At 40.2% G+C, this 21,737-nt stretch overlaps 1 protein-coding gene across 1 annotated transcript; it reads left to right on the top strand.

The window, feature by feature from the left end:
* The first annotated feature begins 6,991 nt into the window (after window positions 1-6,991).
* On the top strand, window positions 6,992-21,698 carry LOC107185890. The gene is made up of 3 exons (XM_015573664.1): window positions 6,992-7,196; window positions 11,100-11,232; window positions 21,467-21,698. The coding sequence occupies exons 1-3, from the start codon at window positions 6,992-6,994 to the stop codon at window positions 21,636-21,638; spliced, it is 510 nt and encodes a 169-aa protein (XP_015429150.1). The 3' UTR covers window positions 21,639-21,698.
* The last annotated feature ends 39 nt before the right edge of the window (window positions 21,699-21,737 follow it).

The raw sequence follows: 21,737 nt of genomic DNA, 5'->3' as shown, positions 1-21,737 counted from the left end.
TGAATGTTAATACGACTTGCCTTAGTATGTAGTTCGCTACCTCATATACCGACTTAGCTTTCTGTGAAATATTTGTTAAAAAAGAATACGTCTATGTTGTAGACTGCATTGATTGACACGTATGTTACAAAGAAGGAAAACAACTATCTTGGAAATACAAATTTATGCAAGTAAACTGTTTCGTGATTGGCGTCGATTTGGTATCCTTGTGATGAATTTTTAATTTCGACAACGATTTGCTATTACTGGCTGGAGAAATTCTTAAGGGGTGGGTCCTTGCGCAGTTTTGTTTACATCAATTCGTGCAATAATGTCGATGTAACTTGTTAGTAAACAGTTCAACTGGTCAAACGAATATTAATTGTCACGTTCAACGTGAAATTACTGTATCCGTAATTCTAGTTGACAGTGTTGGAATAATCACGTGACGGTAAATATCACGAGATTCATCGGAATCGAAGGATAACTACGAGCATCACGAATGTCACGGCGCTTATCAGGAAAATACCGATTAAACACGAATACATCGGGGAGCCTATGAAGAATAGAAAGAAATAAAAACAATGAGGGCCGCAGATCAGACGCGTTAATTAATGACGTTGGAAGCGGCACGTTCATGCAAATGCACTTTCCTAGAAGTTCCGACACGCGCCTCGTTATCGCGCCTACTCTTTTTTTTTTCTTTTTTCTCGTAATGTAACGATACGCGTAACACTTGTCCGCTATGTTCGACTCTGTCGATTAAACGAGATGTAAGATATGTGGCTTATTACGTTTCCGTTTAATTGAGCAATCGTTCTATAAATCGAAATAAATCACTGATCGGTGAATATTTTCTGTTGGAAGAAACCATTGAAATTTATTGGTTACGAATGTGCAAACACTTCCTTAGAAACGTCTCGTTTACCTGTTAATCGGGGAAGACGAGATAATTCGTTTTTTTCACACTCTGAAGATTTGGTATTTTTAAAGTGATAAAATAATAAAGATAAATAAAGTAGATAAGAGGGAAAATCAATGATTTATGTGTACAAAATATTTTGATTCGGAATATTCTTTGAACCGGGGCATATAAAACCTACATCTAATATAATTTACTACATGTGTGCATTGTATGCATAGTCCTGATCTCTGGTTATCGCAGATAAAACAAGTTTGTAAGCAAATAATTGTTTATAATGCACAAAATATAGATAAATAACTATTTATGTTAAAATTACTCACTTTTATGCAAAATGAAGCTGTTGAACTGTCTCACACTTCTCCTAAATTTTGGAAAAACACCAAGCCAGCAACCGTTATAAGCACATTGATACAAATTCACACCGACGCACAATTTCGATGTCACTCCTTCGAAGACTAACGCGTAAATGACCCTCGGGTCCTTATTACCTGATATTGTAGGGGACAGCCATATTTAACGTAGTGGAGCCAGATCCATTGTATGCTCGCTTACCCGTAAATACTCAACTATTGAAATTTTTATCTTAATATGAAGGAGCACCAGTGTGCCCACCGTGAGTTAATATGTACGTATTGTACTTTAATAAATTTTTGCTTTGAAAATCGTATGTATTTCTTTTTACGTTGTTCGAGATCAAAATATACTGCTCAAAATAATGGGTCATGCAAATAGATATCCGAATTGTCATTTAATAAAGCCTTAAATACCTTAAATTGGCCGAAAGATTGCAAAAATAGCATTAGATTTAATATGAATATATATTTTTCTTGTTAATCCTAGTTTTCTTTATCTTTAATACATAAAAAGTACCCGCTAAAAATTTTAAGTAATATAGTTTTTTCCTTAATTTCATTTTGTACAAAGTAGAACAATTTCTTTGCGAGTTTTTATGCAAATATTATTTCCGGTCAAATCGATCCACAGAGGGTAGTAAAATTAATGTCTGCAATCAATTTCGTATGTTAAACAACGTACGCTAAGAAGAGATACAAGATATGGAAGAACCGATAAGTATGGAGATGAAAATGGCACAGATGATTATAAATTAGATATTCTGTATGCTTTTCATTTCGCTTCCATTATTCTTACTTATCGTGTCTCTTCCCTTGAGGACTGTTATTCCATTCGTCTTTCAAAGCAGTCCTTGTAGATGTTCACGTTCTAATTGTACAGGCTGAATTATCTTCAAGTTACGACACAGAACCATGTTCATTAAAACTCTGTTTCTTCATTTTTCATACCCTTTCTTCAATGTCGATTTTTCACGATTCCAATTTAAATTAAACATTTTTAAAACAGTTATAAGCAGACATGTGACATACTAATTGGTGGGACGGGTAGGGGGCGCTGAAACATTACACATAACAGGGGACATAATGCCCTTTCTTTTAATTTCTTATTTATCACATTGTTTCTATGCGATCTTGCATATGAAATTTTGCCTTCAAACAGAGCATTTGCAATGACATTCTAACACCGTGTTACGAAAATGATAATCATACCGTCAACGTACGTCACGAAATGCAGGCTTTTCAAGGTGACCCAGTAATTGTTTTTGTTTAACTGAATCCGAACGGGTAGGAAAAAGTGAACCAGTAGGTATGCATATGGATTTCGACGGTCGCGCGCCGCCGATCTGTTCCAGACACACGGTCATATCGCTGACCTTGTGAAAATTGGTCGGTATGAAAAGATTCCCTTTGTTTCACAACGCGGAGATTGTATGGTGGTAATATCGACGGTGCGTGTCTTGAAAAGGAAAATGGAGAGCCGAAGTACGTTAAAGAAATAAAGATCCTACTGTACTTCATGCGAATTTTTCACACGTCTCTTGCAATAAATGTGAATGCACATACTTACGTCGCCTTGATAAAATTAACATTGGAGTTGAAATTTCTGAATGATTCTGATATTAAACGAACGTACTTCTGCTTCTTCTTACAATTTACAAGGTGACTATTTTGCCATTAATTATGATTAGAAAATTGTAATGTTATCATCTAGAAATTAAATGCTTGTTACACGATTTAATGACGCCGATTACCGGTAACGATCATCGCAGTTAACGTGTTAGATAAAAGTTACTTCGCACATTAAACGATCAGTTTGGTACGATGTAGAAGGTGAAACTAAAAGTTGGATGAAATTAGTGTGTTAATTATAGAGATATAGGTACAAATAAAATTATTGTTAAAAAGCGATTTATTTCACAGAATGTCATTATTTCTCGTGGAAAAAACTTTCTATAAAAACTCCCAATGCAGCTTGTCCATTCACAAGTAAAGAGAAATCTTTTGTACGGTACAAAGAAAGAAATATCAAGAGCGTAATAAACGTTACGTTCATGCACCACTTAATTCGAAAGAAAAGAGCTCTTTATGATAATCCGCGAGAATGAAGGAAAATACAGTAGACATTATTTCTGCCGAGATATTCCTCGTTACGTCAGTACAAAAGAAACATCTTTTATTTTTCACATGAATAACGAATTACCTTCTGGTCACTTACTACTTATTTCTAATTCATTAAATTCATAAATTCCACCAGAATATGATAGCTGGAAGCAGTAGGGAATGTATAAATAAATGTTACGACCCAACGTAACTAGCGAGAAGCCATAACAATTCCTTCAACGATACCCGTCAATATGGTGGTCAAATAAGTTATAATTTAAGCCCCACTTGGTTTTCACCATACAGCCTAACGCTTTACGACTATAAAAACAAAATAAAGTGTGTCTGACTACGTACAGCATTATTCACTGTGGCAATCGACGTGTTACGATTTTTGCGCCTCCCCCTGACTGATAACCTGGCTACGCCCATGATTTCGTAATTACTAGATTGCTGATATTTTATAAAATGAATTTCCATTCGTTAAATTTACACAATTTTCACTCAACATTCTAAGTATTCCATTCATATTACTTGCATAAAGACGCAGTCCGCAGATTACTCTCACAGGACACAAACATTCGTATTTAGCTATATACGAAAGCAATAAAAACACTATAAATTGTTTACGTTCGAACTAGTTTTCTCGCTGGAAAACTTGAACTACTTCTCATTACAACGTCTCCCGTTGATTCTCAAGGCACTCGTACATGGAAGCACGTTTCTCCTGTTCGAATCGTCGATTTCCTTTGTCGACCAGCTGAAACAACCCGCAGAAACGTCCCTGAATACGTCGTATTTACGAAGGATTTTTCGTGACGAGGTTGCACCACTTCTCGTCGGAGCAGCACCGAGGGGCACCGAGCGAACAAGGCGCGGCAACGAGATCGGCCGATCGAATCGCTGCGGGTTGCGGGCGAGTGTCCAACTTTCACTGACAACTCGTTAGGTCCGCCGCTAACCGTGGTTTCGAATCATTCACAGTCAGTTCACGACGTCGGCAGGCCGCGGCAGCGTCGGTGTATTCCTCCGTCGAGGAACGCGTTACAAGAACAACGTCACAGCCAGAAACGCGACGTTTCTACGCGGATCTTTGTACGATCGATCCCGCTCCACCGTTTAAACACCGTCTGTAATTGTCATTGACTTTGTGCAATTGTACTCCAATCCCGATTCATAAAAGTAAGCTTCGAGTCCCTTGGATTACCGTTTGTGACAGTGATAGTGACTCTCGGATGTATTTCACGAATGTACATATAGTGAGAAGTTTAATAGAGGGATTATCGAAGAGTGTATCTCTCCACGTTTTTGCGGTGAATTGATAATTGATCGTCGGGAGCACCTTGGCGGTCGAAAAATTTTCCACAGTTGCGGTATCGTACCAAGTCGGCCGAGAGTACAAGGAAACGCTATATTCGGAGCAGACCGAAGAAAGTGGAAGTGAACTGAGAGCGAGAGTTCGGCAGTAACATCTTCCCGTCAGAGAGCGGTGGCGTCTCTTCGGTGCGCGGTCACAGAGTGCCGCGCCTTCGGACACGCTTCTCACGAGTACGTATTGTTTCGTTCCACGTAACGTTCTTGCGTATGCGGTCGGATAATTCGGGAATTTCTCTTGCCGCGACGTACGAGATTGTAGCATGTACCGAGGAGTTGCAAGGGGTCACAACCTACTATCCTTTCCCTCGGGGCCTCCCTCTTGCTCGAGAGATTCGACTGTACTTCGCGATAGGCACGAGCACGGTCCAGTCTTAGGGTTAACGAGAGACCATGTTCGACAGTTTCAACTCATAGGAGAGCCACGAACCGATGACCCGGTCTTGCAGGTCGCCATTTCCAGAACCGTGAAAGCTTTTAAGCTTCCGGAGAGGGTGAACGTTATGCATCTGATTGATGTGTTCGCTCAGGATCTTCCAATTTGGAGTTCGTCACCTGGACTGCCTTGGATTTTACATGGGCTATTGAGACAAAGGTGAAATCCGCAAAGACCCCAAATTGGTCAAACAGGGTGAGAAAGTTTTGGCACAAGGTTAAGCCTAAGATGACCTGAAGTTTCCTGATTGTTGCGCGTACGTCCGATCTAATGATGCTTACACAGATTCCCATTTTTGCAAAGCAATATACGAGAGGACAATTCTTCCCATTAATAATTTCAAATGAAAAATGTATTAAACACTGTAGAACTTTATAATTTATTGCATTTTACGTACGGTCACGCATTATAAACGTAAGTATAAAACCCTCAGTCTGACAATGATAAAACAATATCGCAAGAAAACGTCGCTCATTCCTCCCTTTCACACTTTTATTATATGTATGTTATTCCAACCTAACGAAAGAAACATCGATATGCAGGGTACACCGGCTAAATGGTATCACCTAATTATTTGCCTTATTTATTATTGTATGATAAAACTAAGGACAAAGTTGTTCTATTTCAAGGGGCACGTGAAACGGTGAAAAAAATTTTTTCTTAAGGTAACTTTCTTTTACGAGATGTCATGGCCTTGGATTTTTTTTTAAATGCAACCCTATATTCTAACGGTCTTAATAACCATACCGTTCCGATCATTTAATCTGGAGATATTTACGTCTGAAGATAATTAAAATTTCCTAAAGATTCACGTGGCACATCACAGATACACACACATACATATATTCCTATCCAAACGTAAACATTAGCTGTCACTGGGCGTTTTAGGAAATTTGAATTATCTTCAGGCGCAAATATCTCGGGATTAGAAGATCAGAACGGTATGGCTATTAAGGCCGTCGAATTTATTTTCACAAGGAGAGATGGCCAGGTGTAACGCTGACTTTGTAATGAGATTCACCACATTGATAGAGTATAGAATTCTGAAGCCAATGATATTTGTTTCAGTCGCATATGGCAATTAGTTTATAAAATACTTAATATTCAGTGCCGAGGAGCCTTCGAACACTCATCCACGATTTACTGTATACGGATACGGAAAACAAGTACATATATATAGACTTCCATTAGCAAAAAAAAGTACCGATTATCTTGAAATCTCGTAAAAAAAAAAGAGAAACATTTTTTTCATCGTTACACGTGCCCCTTGAATATCTTAGCCCTGAAAAGCTTTTTTATACAACAATAAATAAGGCAGACATTTAGATTATCCCGTTTAGCTGGTCCACCCTGTAAACGCCGGACCATGTTGAATGTTTTACAGGCAGAGAAAGGACAAATGCAATTTCCAGACGATTACGAAATTTTATACTAGTCGTCAGCCGGCCTCCATCGGTTGCTGAAACGTGTCCAGTGTCCACCGTTTAATAATTGAAACGAGAGTCGATCGATCGACGGCCCCGTCTCTGTCCGATCGAATTCGAACGGATCCGTGACACGGCGTTTGATTACGGCTCTATATCGATGCGTGTAGGTGTGGTAAAGCCGGCCGCGGTCTCGTCGTCGTCGGAGGATTAAAGTTCAAAAGCCAGATCCAGTCCCGGCCCCGTCCCGATCCGGTCGCTGAATCGGCCAGGTGGAGGCCCGCCAGTGAATCGAGGATCGCCGATCGAAGCAGACGAGGCCGAGCGTGCGAGCGAGCGACGTTTCACCGGACGTAGATCGACCAAGGACGCCACTCTCCTTCCACCCACACCCCACAGCATGGTCATGGACACGAGCACGGTCCGTCTGGTGATATTCCTAGGGATGTTTCTGGTGTTCGCCGGCGACTACAGTTACCTGGTCTCGACGATATTCGGCAGACATCCGGAACAAAACGTCACCGAGCCGATCAAAGGCCCCGAAGGACCGCCGAGGGAACCGGCTCTCGATCGACCGACTCCGAGAAAGGACGGGGAAGAAACCGGTAAGGAGACTAAAAATGTTGCCCACGAGGCTAACGTGAATCGTGCGATTCATATTGTGCGAAATCGTGGCGGGAAGTAGTGAATCGCGCGGTGTCACGAGACGAAATGTTGAACGCGTGTGTACGATCGACTCGACGCTTCTGACTGACCCTATAGGCGAATTTTTAGGACTTTGGATGTGTAACACGGATGATTCGTCCAGGTGTAAAGATTGTTTTCGTCTTCATTTCATCCGAAGTGAACATCTAAAGTGATCAGTGAACAAAGTAGCGCCAGTTTACTATCGATGAATGGATTGTGAATGAATCATTCGTGATGCACATTCAAAGTGTAAAAGTTTTTAATTCGCCTCGAGGGAGCAGCAGTCTCGATTATTGCATGCTACACACTAGGTCGAAAGAATGGGGTCAGATGTGATTAATGGGAATGAAGGATTCTGTTTTTCGAGATGGGTACTGTTGTTAGAGATATGATTTTGTGGAAATTCACGTGGAGTAGTGGTGACAGCAGTTTGTAGTATACAGCACGATATGTGAAAAGTGTTGGGCCACAAATGTTTCGTGTAAGAAAATCAGGATATGAGATTGAACAGGAAATTGCTTAATGTCGATAGTGTATATTAGATTGATGCATTTACTGTCCGTTCAACGAGAGGAGTTGGTAAAAATAACTAAAACATTCATTTGCTGTCCCACCTAAATGGCCATCACCTCCCTTTGTATAATAGTTACTGACTTGATTCGTTAAATGAGGTATATTACATGAGAATGTGGTGTTGAATACTAGTGAACTTTTTAAGATAATTTTGTTATACTAAAACTTTGACCGTGTATCAGGAGGTCTTTGAATGTTTATGTATACAGTATGTTGATCAATTCAAACTAGGTCAATCTATGCCTTGATTAAGCGAATTCTAATATTCATGAGAGAATCATCGTCAGTAATGGCAATTACGCTAGAAATTGCAATGTTCATATTGTAGAAGTTACTTTATACGAATTCGTAACAATAAATTGGTCTAACAGCAGAGTAGTTATTGATGCATGAATGGTCACACTATTACTAAAGAACGCTAATAACATGTCGTCATAATACAATTATGAAATAGGTTACATTTCAGCGGGGCTGAGAAAAAATTTCGGAAGATCTGACGTTTGTTGCCTACTGACATCACTTCCATAAAGTCAGATAATAATTTAACCAGACCCATACTTTTAGCTATTGGTGTTCATTTGAGAATCTTCGTTAGGTTCACGACTATTTCTTTAATTCTCTGAAGGTATGCAACCTTATGCATAAACACCGAAAGTTATTTTCCCCTGTATAATTGACACGTTGGTAAACAACCACGTCTGCCGTGGACATTCCTGAGTTTTTGTTCTTGTTTGCACGATTAATCGATGTCGCTTCGCGTGTCGTTATTCGTTGATCAGAAAATCAGGTTCTCGTTCCTTCAGAAAGACATTGTAAATGTTCTACAGACTATTATTCCACCTTGAGCGATGTATGTAAATTCTAGTAAACAATACTACGAACCCAGTAATCCGATCGTTACCGTTATCACGCCTCATTTATGAATCGAGCGACGATCGTAGGCTGTTTGTCCATGGATTTATGCATTCACGCCCGTAAATACCATCCAGTTAGCATATTTTTATCGCGAGCGTTACGTAATCGTTTCGCGAAGCAAGTTCAGCTGTCGCAACGGTGGCGATCAACCGTTGAAAAATTTCCACGCATGCACCTGATGTAGTTCTTGGGTCCTGTCGAGAACTCTTATTATATCATTTGAATCGATTAAATCTAATAGTGAAAATTATGAATGATTACAAATTTCAAATCTTACGGCTTAAGGAATGACGAATCGAATGTTAGGAAAATCACATCGAAAAAACTTTAAGTTTCCAATCTCGATAAACATACAAATTATTTCCAAGCCTTAGCTTGTGTATGATTATTCATTCGCTACATTGAACTATTGTAATCAATCCGATGTATCAGCCATTAAAATATTCCGAGGACTATTAAACTATGAAACAAGTATTTATGTTTATAACTCTAGGAAAAAACAGTTAGGTTTATTTAGTGACGATTATTGTATACAGTGGAATAAAAATGTATTCATTAGACTATTCCAAGACCAATTTAGTTTAGAGGCACTTTTGACTGTCGTAAGAAAATATACATTTTGCATATTTATGAATTCATAAAGACAGGATTTAGAGAAAAACTTACCGCCTCAATAATATTACTAGGCAAAGGAAAGAGTAAATTATCTGTTAAACAATATTCTTCATAATATCAATCAGGAGTGTACAAACATGTCGTACTTAACAGCGGCCATATTGAATGCTTGTAAAAATCTACAGTCTACCTGTGAGTAAGTCTTCATTATACATATACATATATCTTTATACATAGCAATTCCAAAAATCTTTTTCATACGAGTTGGATATAAAAATCAACATCTGTGTAGTATCTCCTATCGTTAGAAATGAAAATTTTTCTTACCTCAATTAACCGACAAAGACACCCACTTAATGCTGAACACGTTAAGCGTCATCATGTAAACAAAAAAATTATGTTCCATTTCACCACTGTGTTCACCACTGTATTCTTTTTTACACAGTATCGAAACTAATACAGAAGGTCCCCATTGGGCCAGAAAAAATTGTACTGATTCGAATACAAATGGCGCTTAAATTATTAAAGGAAGTAATTCGAGGAAACAAAAGAGTTTTTCCAGCCAGGAATCATTTCGATCGTCCCCATCGGGATCGTTTCGAGCCGATCAGCCTCGATCGCCGCCATGACCTCGGGAAACCAGTTCCTCGAGCTAGAAAATGCATTTCGAAAGCCGCGGACCGGCTACGGTGTCCACCAGCCGCGATCGCTTCTCCTCCTGGCGTCCTCGTCCGTTCGCGACGCAGGATTTCACGCGTGCGTCCGTTTCGATTATCCCCCCGTTCCCAGGTATATCTTCGCCATGGAGTTTCTCTGTGAAATGCATAATTTAGTGTCTCCGGGGACAGTCATACATTAAAGGATTTTCCTTCACGCGACGAACATACCTGCGAAGTTCGACTCGTTTTCTGCAGACGACCCGTACACTCGTCGTTTCTGTCCTTCGGGCTCGCGCAACGGGTCTGACCAGTTTTCTGGTCTTTTACACGAATATATTTTTACGTTCGTTGATGACAGAGCCATCGTTCATTGTAAGGAAACGATTCTGACGATCAATAGACTGGTGGTCATGCAGGTGTAATAGCATATCTAAATGCATCTCTAATTATGATTGGTATGGTTGTTTTATTTTGTTTCGTACCACAGGAAAATCAATTTTTTTTTTTAGCAATTTCGCTGAGGTTTCGTTGTCTTTTATTGGCCGAGAATGGAACTTTCGATGGAAAAATGACTGATGGTTTTAGAACATAAGGGAACTATTTGAAATAAGAGAGACATCCGTCGTTAAGATCGAATCTTTCTGTTCAGAGTTTCGATGTTCATGCAGGTGTAATAGGTTCATGCAAAGGTAATGGTTGTTGCGTTTAAATCGGTATTGTGGTTCTTTTTTATCGACGGGGAATTCAACTTTCGTTAGAGAATTAGGTAAAAGTTGTAGGAAATACAGGAACTGTTTTGAATACCTGCGGCACCAGTTGTTTTCGATCGAGTTTTGGGTCTAAGTTAGGATCTAAGTTCGAGCTTTCTTGTTCAGAGTTTCGAATTTTACGCGAATCCGAATAGACCGATTCTCGGTTGACCCTGACTTTCGTCTGGAAATGATCAGAAGGGAGAGTGTGTCATTCGGTTGAAAAATCGTGGAGGCGTCGATCGATGCATTAGCAATGAGTCACGACTCCGGTTCAAAGATTTATGTACCTTTCCCAATTACGTTGCAGCGGTGTCGCGACGCGCACGAATGATGACCACGATCAAGACTGCCTGTCTGCCGAAGCTGATATGCGAACTGACCTCGTCCGTTCATCAGGATCAGCTGAGCGAGATGGAGAGGTCGTTACTGAACCTGATCAGGTAAATGATAGAGACGTACTTGTTCCACGTGCTCATCTGTTAACCGAGGAAGACGAGTAAATTGTAATTGCGCGAGTGAAACACCGCGTTCAGTGACGAGTCGATTAACTCAAGATTAGAAAACGCTTCTACAATCTTGGTTAAGTCATCGTGGTCGTCAGAGGTGGGTTAACTCATCGAAGACACTCGACGATTGGCAAAATTACACGAAGAGGGATCGCTTATAATGAGACAATTCCTTGGTTAACAGGTTAATATTGTACACATTGACAGAACCTTGCGATTTGCATTTTTCGAAGCATCTGTTAAGTGACGAAGTTACAATTTTTTTGGAGATAATTAAATTTTTTTACTCACAATTGTAATCTATAAACATACGCCTGTTTTTTTGTTTACTGTCGTTGTTCGAATGATCGTTCTTTGTTAATCAGTTCTGCTTACGGAGCAATTAGTTTGTACCTAAAGGCAAATATATACTTTTTTTCAAAATTTTTTTGAGAAACTGCAGGTCTGATGAAAATTTCAATTCATTCACTGTGATTTTTCATTGCCTTAGATTAAGAACTTTTTACAATTTCGTTCTGTTCCTCTAACGAAAATTTACCAATTTTCCTCTCTTTTCGTTACAAAACTGACGCTTCAAAGAACGACATTTCTAGTGCGCTGACCAAATACTCGATTCTTATCGTAAATGTACGTATTTGTGAATTTTACCAATTAAGCGTACCTGTTTCGCCATATTACAAAAACTTACAACTAGCTAACTTTTTGCGTCACAACCGAAACAGTTTAAAATTTCAAGTAGGACAAATCGTAGAACCTTTCGCTTTCGACCAGACGAAAGAAAGAGAATATAGACCATAACGAAGGCGAAGCAATTACGCCGTTAAATGTTTACGATGTATTCAACGGAATGATCGACGCGAACACACGAAACCCACCGATGATCGAGCAGTTTCGCGTGCCGACGTCGAACTTTTACGGCGTAGCACGAGGTGCTCCTAGACCCCGTATACACTTTCATCGCTCGAGCCATGGCTGGACACTTTCACTTTCCACTTTCGATTGTCATTGGCAGTAACACGGGCGAAACCAGTCAGGCGTAATCGAGGCTAGCTCGGATCGCGAAAGGTCAAGAAACGCGTGCAGTAAAAAAAAAAACTTACGTCACTGGAGAACGAGAAATCCACCGTTTATCTCGATTCAACGCGTTCCACCGCCATTTATGATTGAGAAAATTTTGAATCTCGAGTCAAAACGTTAGATCGTCATTTTGTTTTTTTTTTTGTCGTTATGGAGCCTTACAAAGTTTGACAACATGTAGCAAAACTATTTTCCGTACAACGAGACGAGTCAGTAAAAATAATCAAAATATACGTGTGCTCAGACCAGCTAAGAATCGTACCAGGCAGTAAGACACTTCTGTAAAGATACCTGACTACATGATTCCTAATTCAATCAATTTTCATTAGTTTCACTTAACAAAAACGGTGAATATATTTAAAATATAAATAAATATGTGTCCAAAACGCAGACACTCTCACGTTTTCTCCACAAGAACAATCCCACAAAGTAGCCTAAAAAAACGTCATTCTAGCCTGCAATGCCCCCTCAAATCTAAGCTTCAACCAGCAACCTCTTATTGCACTTACAATAATTATTATCACACAAAACCATTAAACATCGCATTGATCAAAATTCTATTCAGGCTCACCAGCAGCAAATCGCCGATCTTACCAGACCCAAACGATCTCTATTTCACAAGCTTTTATCGGTATCGACGTATCGTGCGCAGAAAGCGAGACGAAACATTTTAAAACTCCTGGACGTCTATATCTCACCGAGCAAAATCGATTCGCAATCCATGAAATCCCGGCTCGGTTTTGTTTCAATCAATAACGGGCCAGGGGGAGGCGATATACGTTGCGAGCCGACGCGGCTGAACGAAACGATTCCGCTTGGTGGATCGCTCCCGATCGTCGGGGCAGAGAGAATGCTCGTCGGGATTTCGCGGGTGGTCGCTGAGGGGGGGGGGGCACAAAACAAACCAATTCGATCCGCGGGCGGTTGTTCGCGTTGTCGAGTCAATATTTGGCCCGGTTTAACATAACTTTGCTTTTAATCGGGGAGGGAAAATGGCCGCGGCGGCGCTCGGCGCAGCTCTCGCGCCGCATTATCCAAATAATATGGCGGCGGGCGGACGGTACCGGCCGCTCGTTACGTTCCTGTCGTAAACGAAAATTGCGAGATACGCGCGATCTGTTCGCGCACGGAGTCATCCAATTTTCGGGCAGCGTACTGGTATCGACGACGCGCGACGCACAATGGTACAGAACGATGCTTTAGGAGTTCGAATTCTAGCATAACGCGTTCGACCATCGGTTTTGTTGCCTTCGAAGCGGTATTATTGATACAGTTTTTGCACTCCACATTGAACTTTTTCAAATCAAATTCATCCCTCTTACAGATGAAATTCACTATTTTGTAGATAAAATTCGTCCGTTTGCACATCGAGTTTAACGTTTTTCAAACGTGACACGAGCTTGCGACTTCCTTTCCTTTATCAAAGCAGAAAGAACCCAGAAATGGGATTCTAGATGTAAATAACTGATGTAATAGTTACACTGACTCTAATTAATTGAATTGCTATAACATCTAAATGCACCATTTTTGCGTTTGAACGAAAATATTTTAAAATTCTATCTATCTAAATAGACGAGATATGTTCAAAGTTTGGCACAATAATGTATTGAAAAACGACATATATGTACACAAGTTTCTTCTTATATAGATAAAAAGCTATAAAACCAAAGTTACTAGAATCGATGAAACTTTCTGATCCACACCTACGTGCAAAATATTTTCGGTTGGAAAAAAAATGTGATCGATGTTACTCGAAATTTTTAAGGAAGGAGAACATTTCGCTTGATAAATATATTGAGATTCATTTGAAGTCTTACTCGAATAGTTCAAATTAAGCTTTTGAATTCCTAGAACAGCGTTCTGAACCACGGTCGTTTTTCGAACGTTGGTCCCGCTGGAAATCGACGGGGTGAACGGAGATGCGTCGACGGGCGAGGCGAAAATAAGCGAAATCCGGGGCCCCCCTGGCTTATGCGCGCGATCCAATTTTCGTGGTCGTGCGTACCCGTCGATCCTCGATATCGAATCCGACGTTGGCTTCCGCATCTGTTTAAGCGAGATATCGAGAAACCGAATATTGCTCGTTGTACGCTTGTTCCATTTCGCGGACTACTCGAATATTGATGATCGAAACGTTGGGTGTGCGCACTGGGTATCCATTAAAATCGCCGATAAACAGATTATTTAGTATACATGGGTCTACAAAAGGGAAGCATTTCAGCTACCAGTATTATATTATTAGGTTAGTGAGAAATGAATTGCCATTTGAACGAGTTTGGGTTACTATTTTCTGTGCTGTGAATGTGAAATGTACGAGGTACGTCCAACAAATAATTAGACTGGTTCTCTAAAAATATTTATCAACTCAATTAAAAATCGCCATTATTCCCTTCACAATAGTTCCCTTAACAAGCCAAACATCGTTGGAGACATTGTTCACACTCCTGGAAACAGTACTACAAGTTTCCAACTGGAACTGCTTTCAGGTAGTCTGTCGCAACCTTTTGGGTGTTGTCCACAGTTCCAAGATAACGACCTCTAAGATGGGTTTTGATTTTCGGGATGAGGGACTAGGATTTCAGACACACCATGCACCACTTCCAGCTTACAGAAATTAACTGAAGCATACTGTCGTTCGTATTAGCATTTTATAGGAATACCAATTTGAAGAAATTCGTTCCAAAACACACCTAAGAACACAGATAGCTGGACCTATACCTCGATCTCAGGTACTGCCGTCTACTCGATCATCACGAACATCTATCCACCTTCCGATGGTTAAAAAGAATACAATTCTTTCTCTATGTACAATCAAGTGCAGAAATATTTTCGTAATCAAATTCCATATATTCCCAAGTTGAAACATTTCAAGCAGCTATCATGAGCTGACTTTCGAGCCGAAGGTTCCGCTTTCCGTAGAAAGTAAAAAATGTTTAATATTCATTCCTTACACCTTTCGCCAATCGACGAAATGCACCGAGCAGACTCGAGTTACGTTGGTCTCGAGTTTGTTTGTCCAACGTATCCTCTATATCCGGCCATTAGGAAGTCGATGATGCTTCATCGAGCCGGAGGCCGAAGCATAGAGCGTGAAAGTTCGTCGGTTCTCTTATGTAAGCGGCCATTCCGAAAACGGAACAGCCAGATCTGTGTGTGTGTGTATGTGCCCGCCATTGGCCGCTGGATCGCGTCGTAACAATCCGGCACTTTCCTTTTCACGGGTTATTCAATCTTCCGACTTTCTAAGACGCCTCGAGCGATGTTCGAGGCGAGCAGACACCGACATCCTCCATCGTACGAGGAGGACAAGCTTCACTCGACGGTGAAGACATCTCGAGACAACCATTTCAAATTGTGCAACGATGAAAATAAGAAAGGTGCTCCATGTTGCGTCACGATAAACACGTGAATCATGGAGGATGACGCTACTAGGTCATTGTTTTATAGGTTATTTATCTACTGGAACTTTTATTTTAAATGGGTACTTGAAAACTGTTCAAATATGGTTTTTTAAAGATTTTTTTAAATTTTATTTTTCTTCGGATTGCTGGATATGGCGTCTCTGAGTATTGGTATCATTTTATAGCATCTCGGTGAAGTAGTACTTGTAAGTTCTAGCCAGGTTCTAAGCATATTGATTCATGGCACCATTGTAATTTGTAAACATTTATGATCATCCTACAAGCTCTCGTAGTTTTGTACCTATTTCAAAACGATTCAAAACCCTATGCTATCTCAACAGTATTCGTTATTTGTTTCCATCACTTAAACGGGAGATCAGAAGAATGTTCTGAATATAAGCTGTATTTCCAGTACCTTGGAACCATAGTGGATAACTTATTCGTACATCTAATATGTTTTCACATATTTTCACACATTGTAAACGCACAATCATCCAAATGATTGTGAAATGAAAGAACCTTTCCATAATTAACAGCTTCTCCACTCGTTTCCTTTGCTCTCCGCTTTCGTTTCTAACACTTCTGACACGTCAAAACGTAATTAAAGCTCGAAACGACATCGTCACTTTAACGATGTAACTGGTGGCCGCAACCTGACTGCTGCCATTTTCTGTTCATCCCGCGGCATTACACGCGGCGCTTCCGCTTTTCCTTTTCGGTTGAAAAGGTGAATTTCCTTTGGCTACACCGTCCCGTTTAATTGACAGCAATTAAGCCTCGTACCTTTCTCGTCCCTTTTCTTTCACTCTGTTGTAATTAATTAACGAATTAATCGTTCGGGTAAGTTTCACTAAACACAAAAAAAAAACGAACGGAACGTTGAGATCGACAGAAGTTTGTGTTTACCGGCTGATCATTTAATTAACGTTCATCGGATAGCGTTATCTGAATAAAATCGATTGCTCTATCAACGTTCAGGCGCGTTTCATTATTAAATTATTCATCATCAGGGAATGGTTATAATCCATGGACAGTTAATAACGGTAATGTATTGAGTTACGAACGACGATGATTAATCCAATAGTACTCTAATTCGGAGGGTATTCGGATTGAATCGAGTAATAATTAATAGCGTTCGACGATGTTGACCAGCCGTGTGTCGAGATAAAGGAGCACGCTAAAACAACGAGGTTACCTGTCCGTATACATATATGCGACGGATAATAAAGCTCGATCCATCAACGGTTCGGTACGTGGCTCTAAATTGTCCTATCAGAGCCTTTTCTGTTTGTCGTTCGATGAATTAGGTAATTAACCAGCGGGGAACCGTTGTTCGAACAACGAAAACGTAAACAGACTCGTCTCTAACGCGCTATTGACATCAACGTCACTGGTAGAGGGAAGACATAAAGAGAGATTTCGTTATACAACGTATTTCCAAAACGGTGGTACAACCCGAAAAGATGTGATTTTACATGCAAAAGTAAGTGGAGAATGCAGAACATTTTTTTTAAGATTCGTTTTCGAGAAAATCGAACTTGAAAATCTGCTGCATAAGCGTGGAATTGAATTGCATTTGGCTGACGTGTCTGTTCGTGGCATTCTGTTTCTACTTAATTGTCACTATGAATACATGTGTATGCTGTTAGATGAATTTCGAAAATTGATTATCTTAGAAATGAAGCGTTGTACGAAGAAATATTATTCTACATTTTCGACTTACTTTTGCATGTAAATTCACGTCCTATTACTCGATTGCTCGGAAACGAAGCCTCAAGCGCAATTACGTCATTCTTGATTTCCATCTTACTTTGTCATGTAGAAACCACGCTGCAAAAATGTGCCATATTTATATAATCACCTGTACAGCTAGTGTACTTATGTTATTCTTTTAGTATTACATAGGTGTACGTTAACTTTTTTAACAAATGTGTTAACTGCAATCCGAGAGAAACAGTGTACGACGGTAATTGTACTAAAAATTGCCATATGGTTCCAAACTTTTAGGCAGCAGGGTGTATATCTCATATTCCAGTGAACGTGAGAGATTACATGAACATCAATCTTTAACACGTTGACCGCCAACCACGAGATAACTCGTACTTGAACCATTTAAAAGAGGCTGGATTATATGTATAAATACCGTTAGAAAATTTTTCCGTAAAATTAATACCGTGTTATAATTCAAATCAAGACAAACAACCTATTAACTAAACCTATTAACTAAACGCATACAAGTTCGACGATTCATGACTTAAAAAACGAAATACACTGTGTCTGGCTACGTACTGCCTTTTTCACTGTAACAGTAAACGCGTTAAACTCCCTAGTAAAACAATGAATTTCTCATCTTCCACGTATTATTCGAAATTCCCTATTCAAGCACGCGTCTCACAGATCTCTATCGGACAGGCTAATGAAAAGATTCGATGGACAACAAATTTAATCGTGGATGAAAATATCGAATAACAGATTCGCGAAATAATTCAGCCGAAAAATGTCCGCCGCTATTGCCTTTCTCGAGTGCTCGCTAAGAAGAGTAAAGAAAAAAGAAAACAGAAAAAGGAGAAAACCTCGCGGTGGAGAATCGTCCCGCGAGCGGAAACCTCCCTTCGCAGGTTAATGTCCCGGAAGGATTCGAGCTTTATATTTAGTTTTATGCGTGCGTAAACGTCGCTCCCTGACCGGATTTTTATTGGATCCGCGGATCCGCTCCCGGTTAAACCGATCAAGATGGAGAAAGCTAAAGAAGCCGTTTTCCTTTTATTCGCCGTGTTCCGCGGCGCGACCACTGCCGTGGTGAACGCCTCGAGGCGCGTTCCCGCTCGTAAACGCTCGAAACATTGGGATATCCTCTCTTTTCTCTGCAGAGCGTCTTCTTCGGGCGGGCCATGCGTGACGGAACTGTTCGCCTCTCCACGGCGCTGCTTCTTCGTCTTTCTTCTGCTTGACATCGTTTTTTCCTCGAGGATCCCTCCTTTATTTCCGGCCCGTGTTCCTCCTCGCGACAAGACGGGGAACATCTCTTTTCAGCGAGGGCTGAAGGGTCGAGCAGCGCACGGCCTGGTAAATTGAGAATTCTTTTCTGGAGGAATGAAGAGATCGGGGAGATTCTTTGCTCTTTGAAGAGCCGTGAAACGTTGTTGCTGGGACTCCTGATGCTCATTATACCGTTGTACGATTTTCTTCTCGGTGTATAGGAAACGCCCGAGCAGTGGTGTGGGGGTCGTGATTCTTAGAAGAGAATAAAAGTTTACTTTATTTGTTTGGTGTGCTGGGTGGGTTTTGAAGTAGGCGAGTAGGATTCAGAGAGACGTATCTGGTTTATGAAGATGAAAAAGGGTTGGTCTTGATCAACGACCTGTGGTTCAATGATTCTTCATAGGATTCTTCTCGTAACTCAAGTTTGAGAGAGTTAGATAGTGTCTGTTGATTCTTCGGAGTTACTAAGATTGTCATTAATTTTGTTGCCACATCAAGTTATTTTTATTGTGTGTTACTCATTTCTAACAGAATAAAAGTGGCAACAGCGGATTCGTGGGATTATTCTTGATTGTTGGGTTCTTATTAATAACTGTGTTATGTCAGTTCACGATTAGTATCGTGCGAAAGTCCTATTGTTAGAGCCGCGAATTTGTATGTAAAATGATTTTTTATATAGTAATTCGTAAATCCAAGAGCAAATGTAGAAGTGTTTGTGCTTTATAAATTCCAATAATTACTAAATAAGACTCAGTATAGTTCTCAGCACAGTTACAACTACACGATCAATTTCGGATCAAATAGATCGGAATGACGAACGATATTAAAGGATACATGACAAAAGTCGTCACTAGATTTGTCTGCAAAATATCATTTTCTGAACTGATCGATAAAAACACGAGTAAAACAAAAAATTCTCTCCTCCTACAAGAATTTCAATAGGACGAAAATAAAATGAAAAATTTCGTAAACTCGATCGAATTTTCGTACTTTACTGCATTTCACGTACTTCTGTATACTATAAAAAAGCTAGTCATCTCGACCAAAGTTTCATCTTTCAAATACTCGTGATTTTATCAAGGCAATCGTTTTGATAGACGTTTCAGTGACTCACCGGCCGGTTCTATCGATGTACAGGCTAACGATCAGATAATACAGTAACAAATGGAAAGTTGGGAGTGGTCAGGGACCGGGAGAGCATCCGCAAGCGAAACAACGGTGGAAGTTCCCTCCCCATCTTCCGGAGTTTCTCAGCCGTTGCGGAGACCGCGTGCACGCATGGCGAAACGGAGAAAGGCGTCGCGTCGGTATGATTTTCAGTCGATCCGCGGGCCGATCGTAACCGGATTCTGCGGCGCCGCGTGTGTTTACCGGCCCAGCCGTCGATATCGAAAGTAAAAGGCGACTCGCCTTGTGCCTGTTCTTATATGCCTTGCTCCCAACCAGTTTACCATGGTCAACCGTTGCGAAAGCGGCGTTGATTTCGTGCGTGCGCGCCGCCACGCCGTTCTTTCGAAACGCGTTTCGCGATCGCGATTCTTGCGACAGAACCAGGTGAATTTCGTTATATATCGAAGTCATTTTATTTACATCTGTACTACATACAGGGTGTTAGAAAAAACCATTTGATATTTATATGATACATAGGGCACACTGTACCGAGTAAGAAAGCCTTAGTAAACGTAGGTCGAAAGGTCAACAACTATTTGTGAGATATAAATATTTTTGTATGTTAGCATCATGATAAATTTATTATTTAAACAAATGGATTATTCTGGAATCTAATGGATGTAGCTGGATTCCTTATCAAAGAACACAAAATATTGTCATTTACATAGTTATTCTACCTATAATAATTTACGAAATATTCGACTATCTAACTTTGACGGGTGTTTTCACCCCTTCAACATGGATACGAGCAGCTACAAAAAATGTTAAATATTTTTATGAAAACTACTTTTTGCACAGAGTTGCATCACAATCAGTGATTATCACTTCGGTATGTTCCCTTGTTAGACGTGCTGGATCACGGGTTATAAGACGAGACCGCTTTCAATATGTTAACTACGAAATCACGATTGGCATGTAGCTAAATTGACGTGATTCAATATCTCATCTGGGAAATTGATACTTTACCGTTGGAATGAAAATTGTCACGTATCATGGAGCTGATGTGGCAGCAACGTGCTAATTATTGGAATTTTTTAGTACATCATTTCATACACCAGTAATAAAGTGACAGTAGTAATGCTCTTCTGTATTTAATACGACCTGTTTCACTTAACTTGATCAAATAGGAAGTATTTAAGGAAACAAGTTTCAATATTCATGAAGTATACGTTCGTTTTGCCTTAGTCAATACGGACATACGCGAAGTTAGTAACGTTAATATTTAGCTCCTTATGGAAACTTTATGGAAACCAGTATCGAGAAAACAACGAATTACCTCGTTAATTAAGGAATGTATTATGATAAACATAAAATTTCTTCGAAGCTTTTAATTCACTGTGTTTAATACATTTACCGCTGTTTATCGCAATATCAGTCTAACTCAATTCTAAGGCGAATCGATTTAATTCGTAAGCTTGCCTCGTCATATACATATATATAATACAAACCGATTCGATCGATCGCAAGGTAGTTTCCCACCAGAATTACAGAACCAACGTCGAAAAGCGACCGATGAATATTTCATGAAAATGTTTCAGGGACACGAGTTTGGGCACGATGGCGGAAATACCCTCGAGGTACCATTTCGCGGCCCATATGGGTCAACTGATATCCGGCATGGAAGGTCAGGGATGCCACAATTTCTTCCCCTCCTGTCCGTTGCCCGGGACCAGCGTTCTGAACATGATGAAGAAGATCCGATTGCGCTGAAACGACCAAACCGAGAACTTGTCTTTTCAGAACACGAGAGTGACAACGAAACCTGTGATATCGCGGACTGTACTTTTTCTCGTAACCTTGAAGTCGTGA

Source organism: Dufourea novaeangliae, unplaced genomic scaffold (genome assembly GCF_001272555.1).
Source record: "Dufourea novaeangliae isolate 0120121106 unplaced genomic scaffold, ASM127255v1 scaffold56, whole genome shotgun sequence".
In the NCBI taxonomy this organism is placed as follows: Eukaryota; Metazoa; Arthropoda; class Insecta; order Hymenoptera; family Halictidae; genus Dufourea; species Dufourea novaeangliae.
This window is presented reverse-complemented; position numbering and strand designations above follow the sequence as displayed.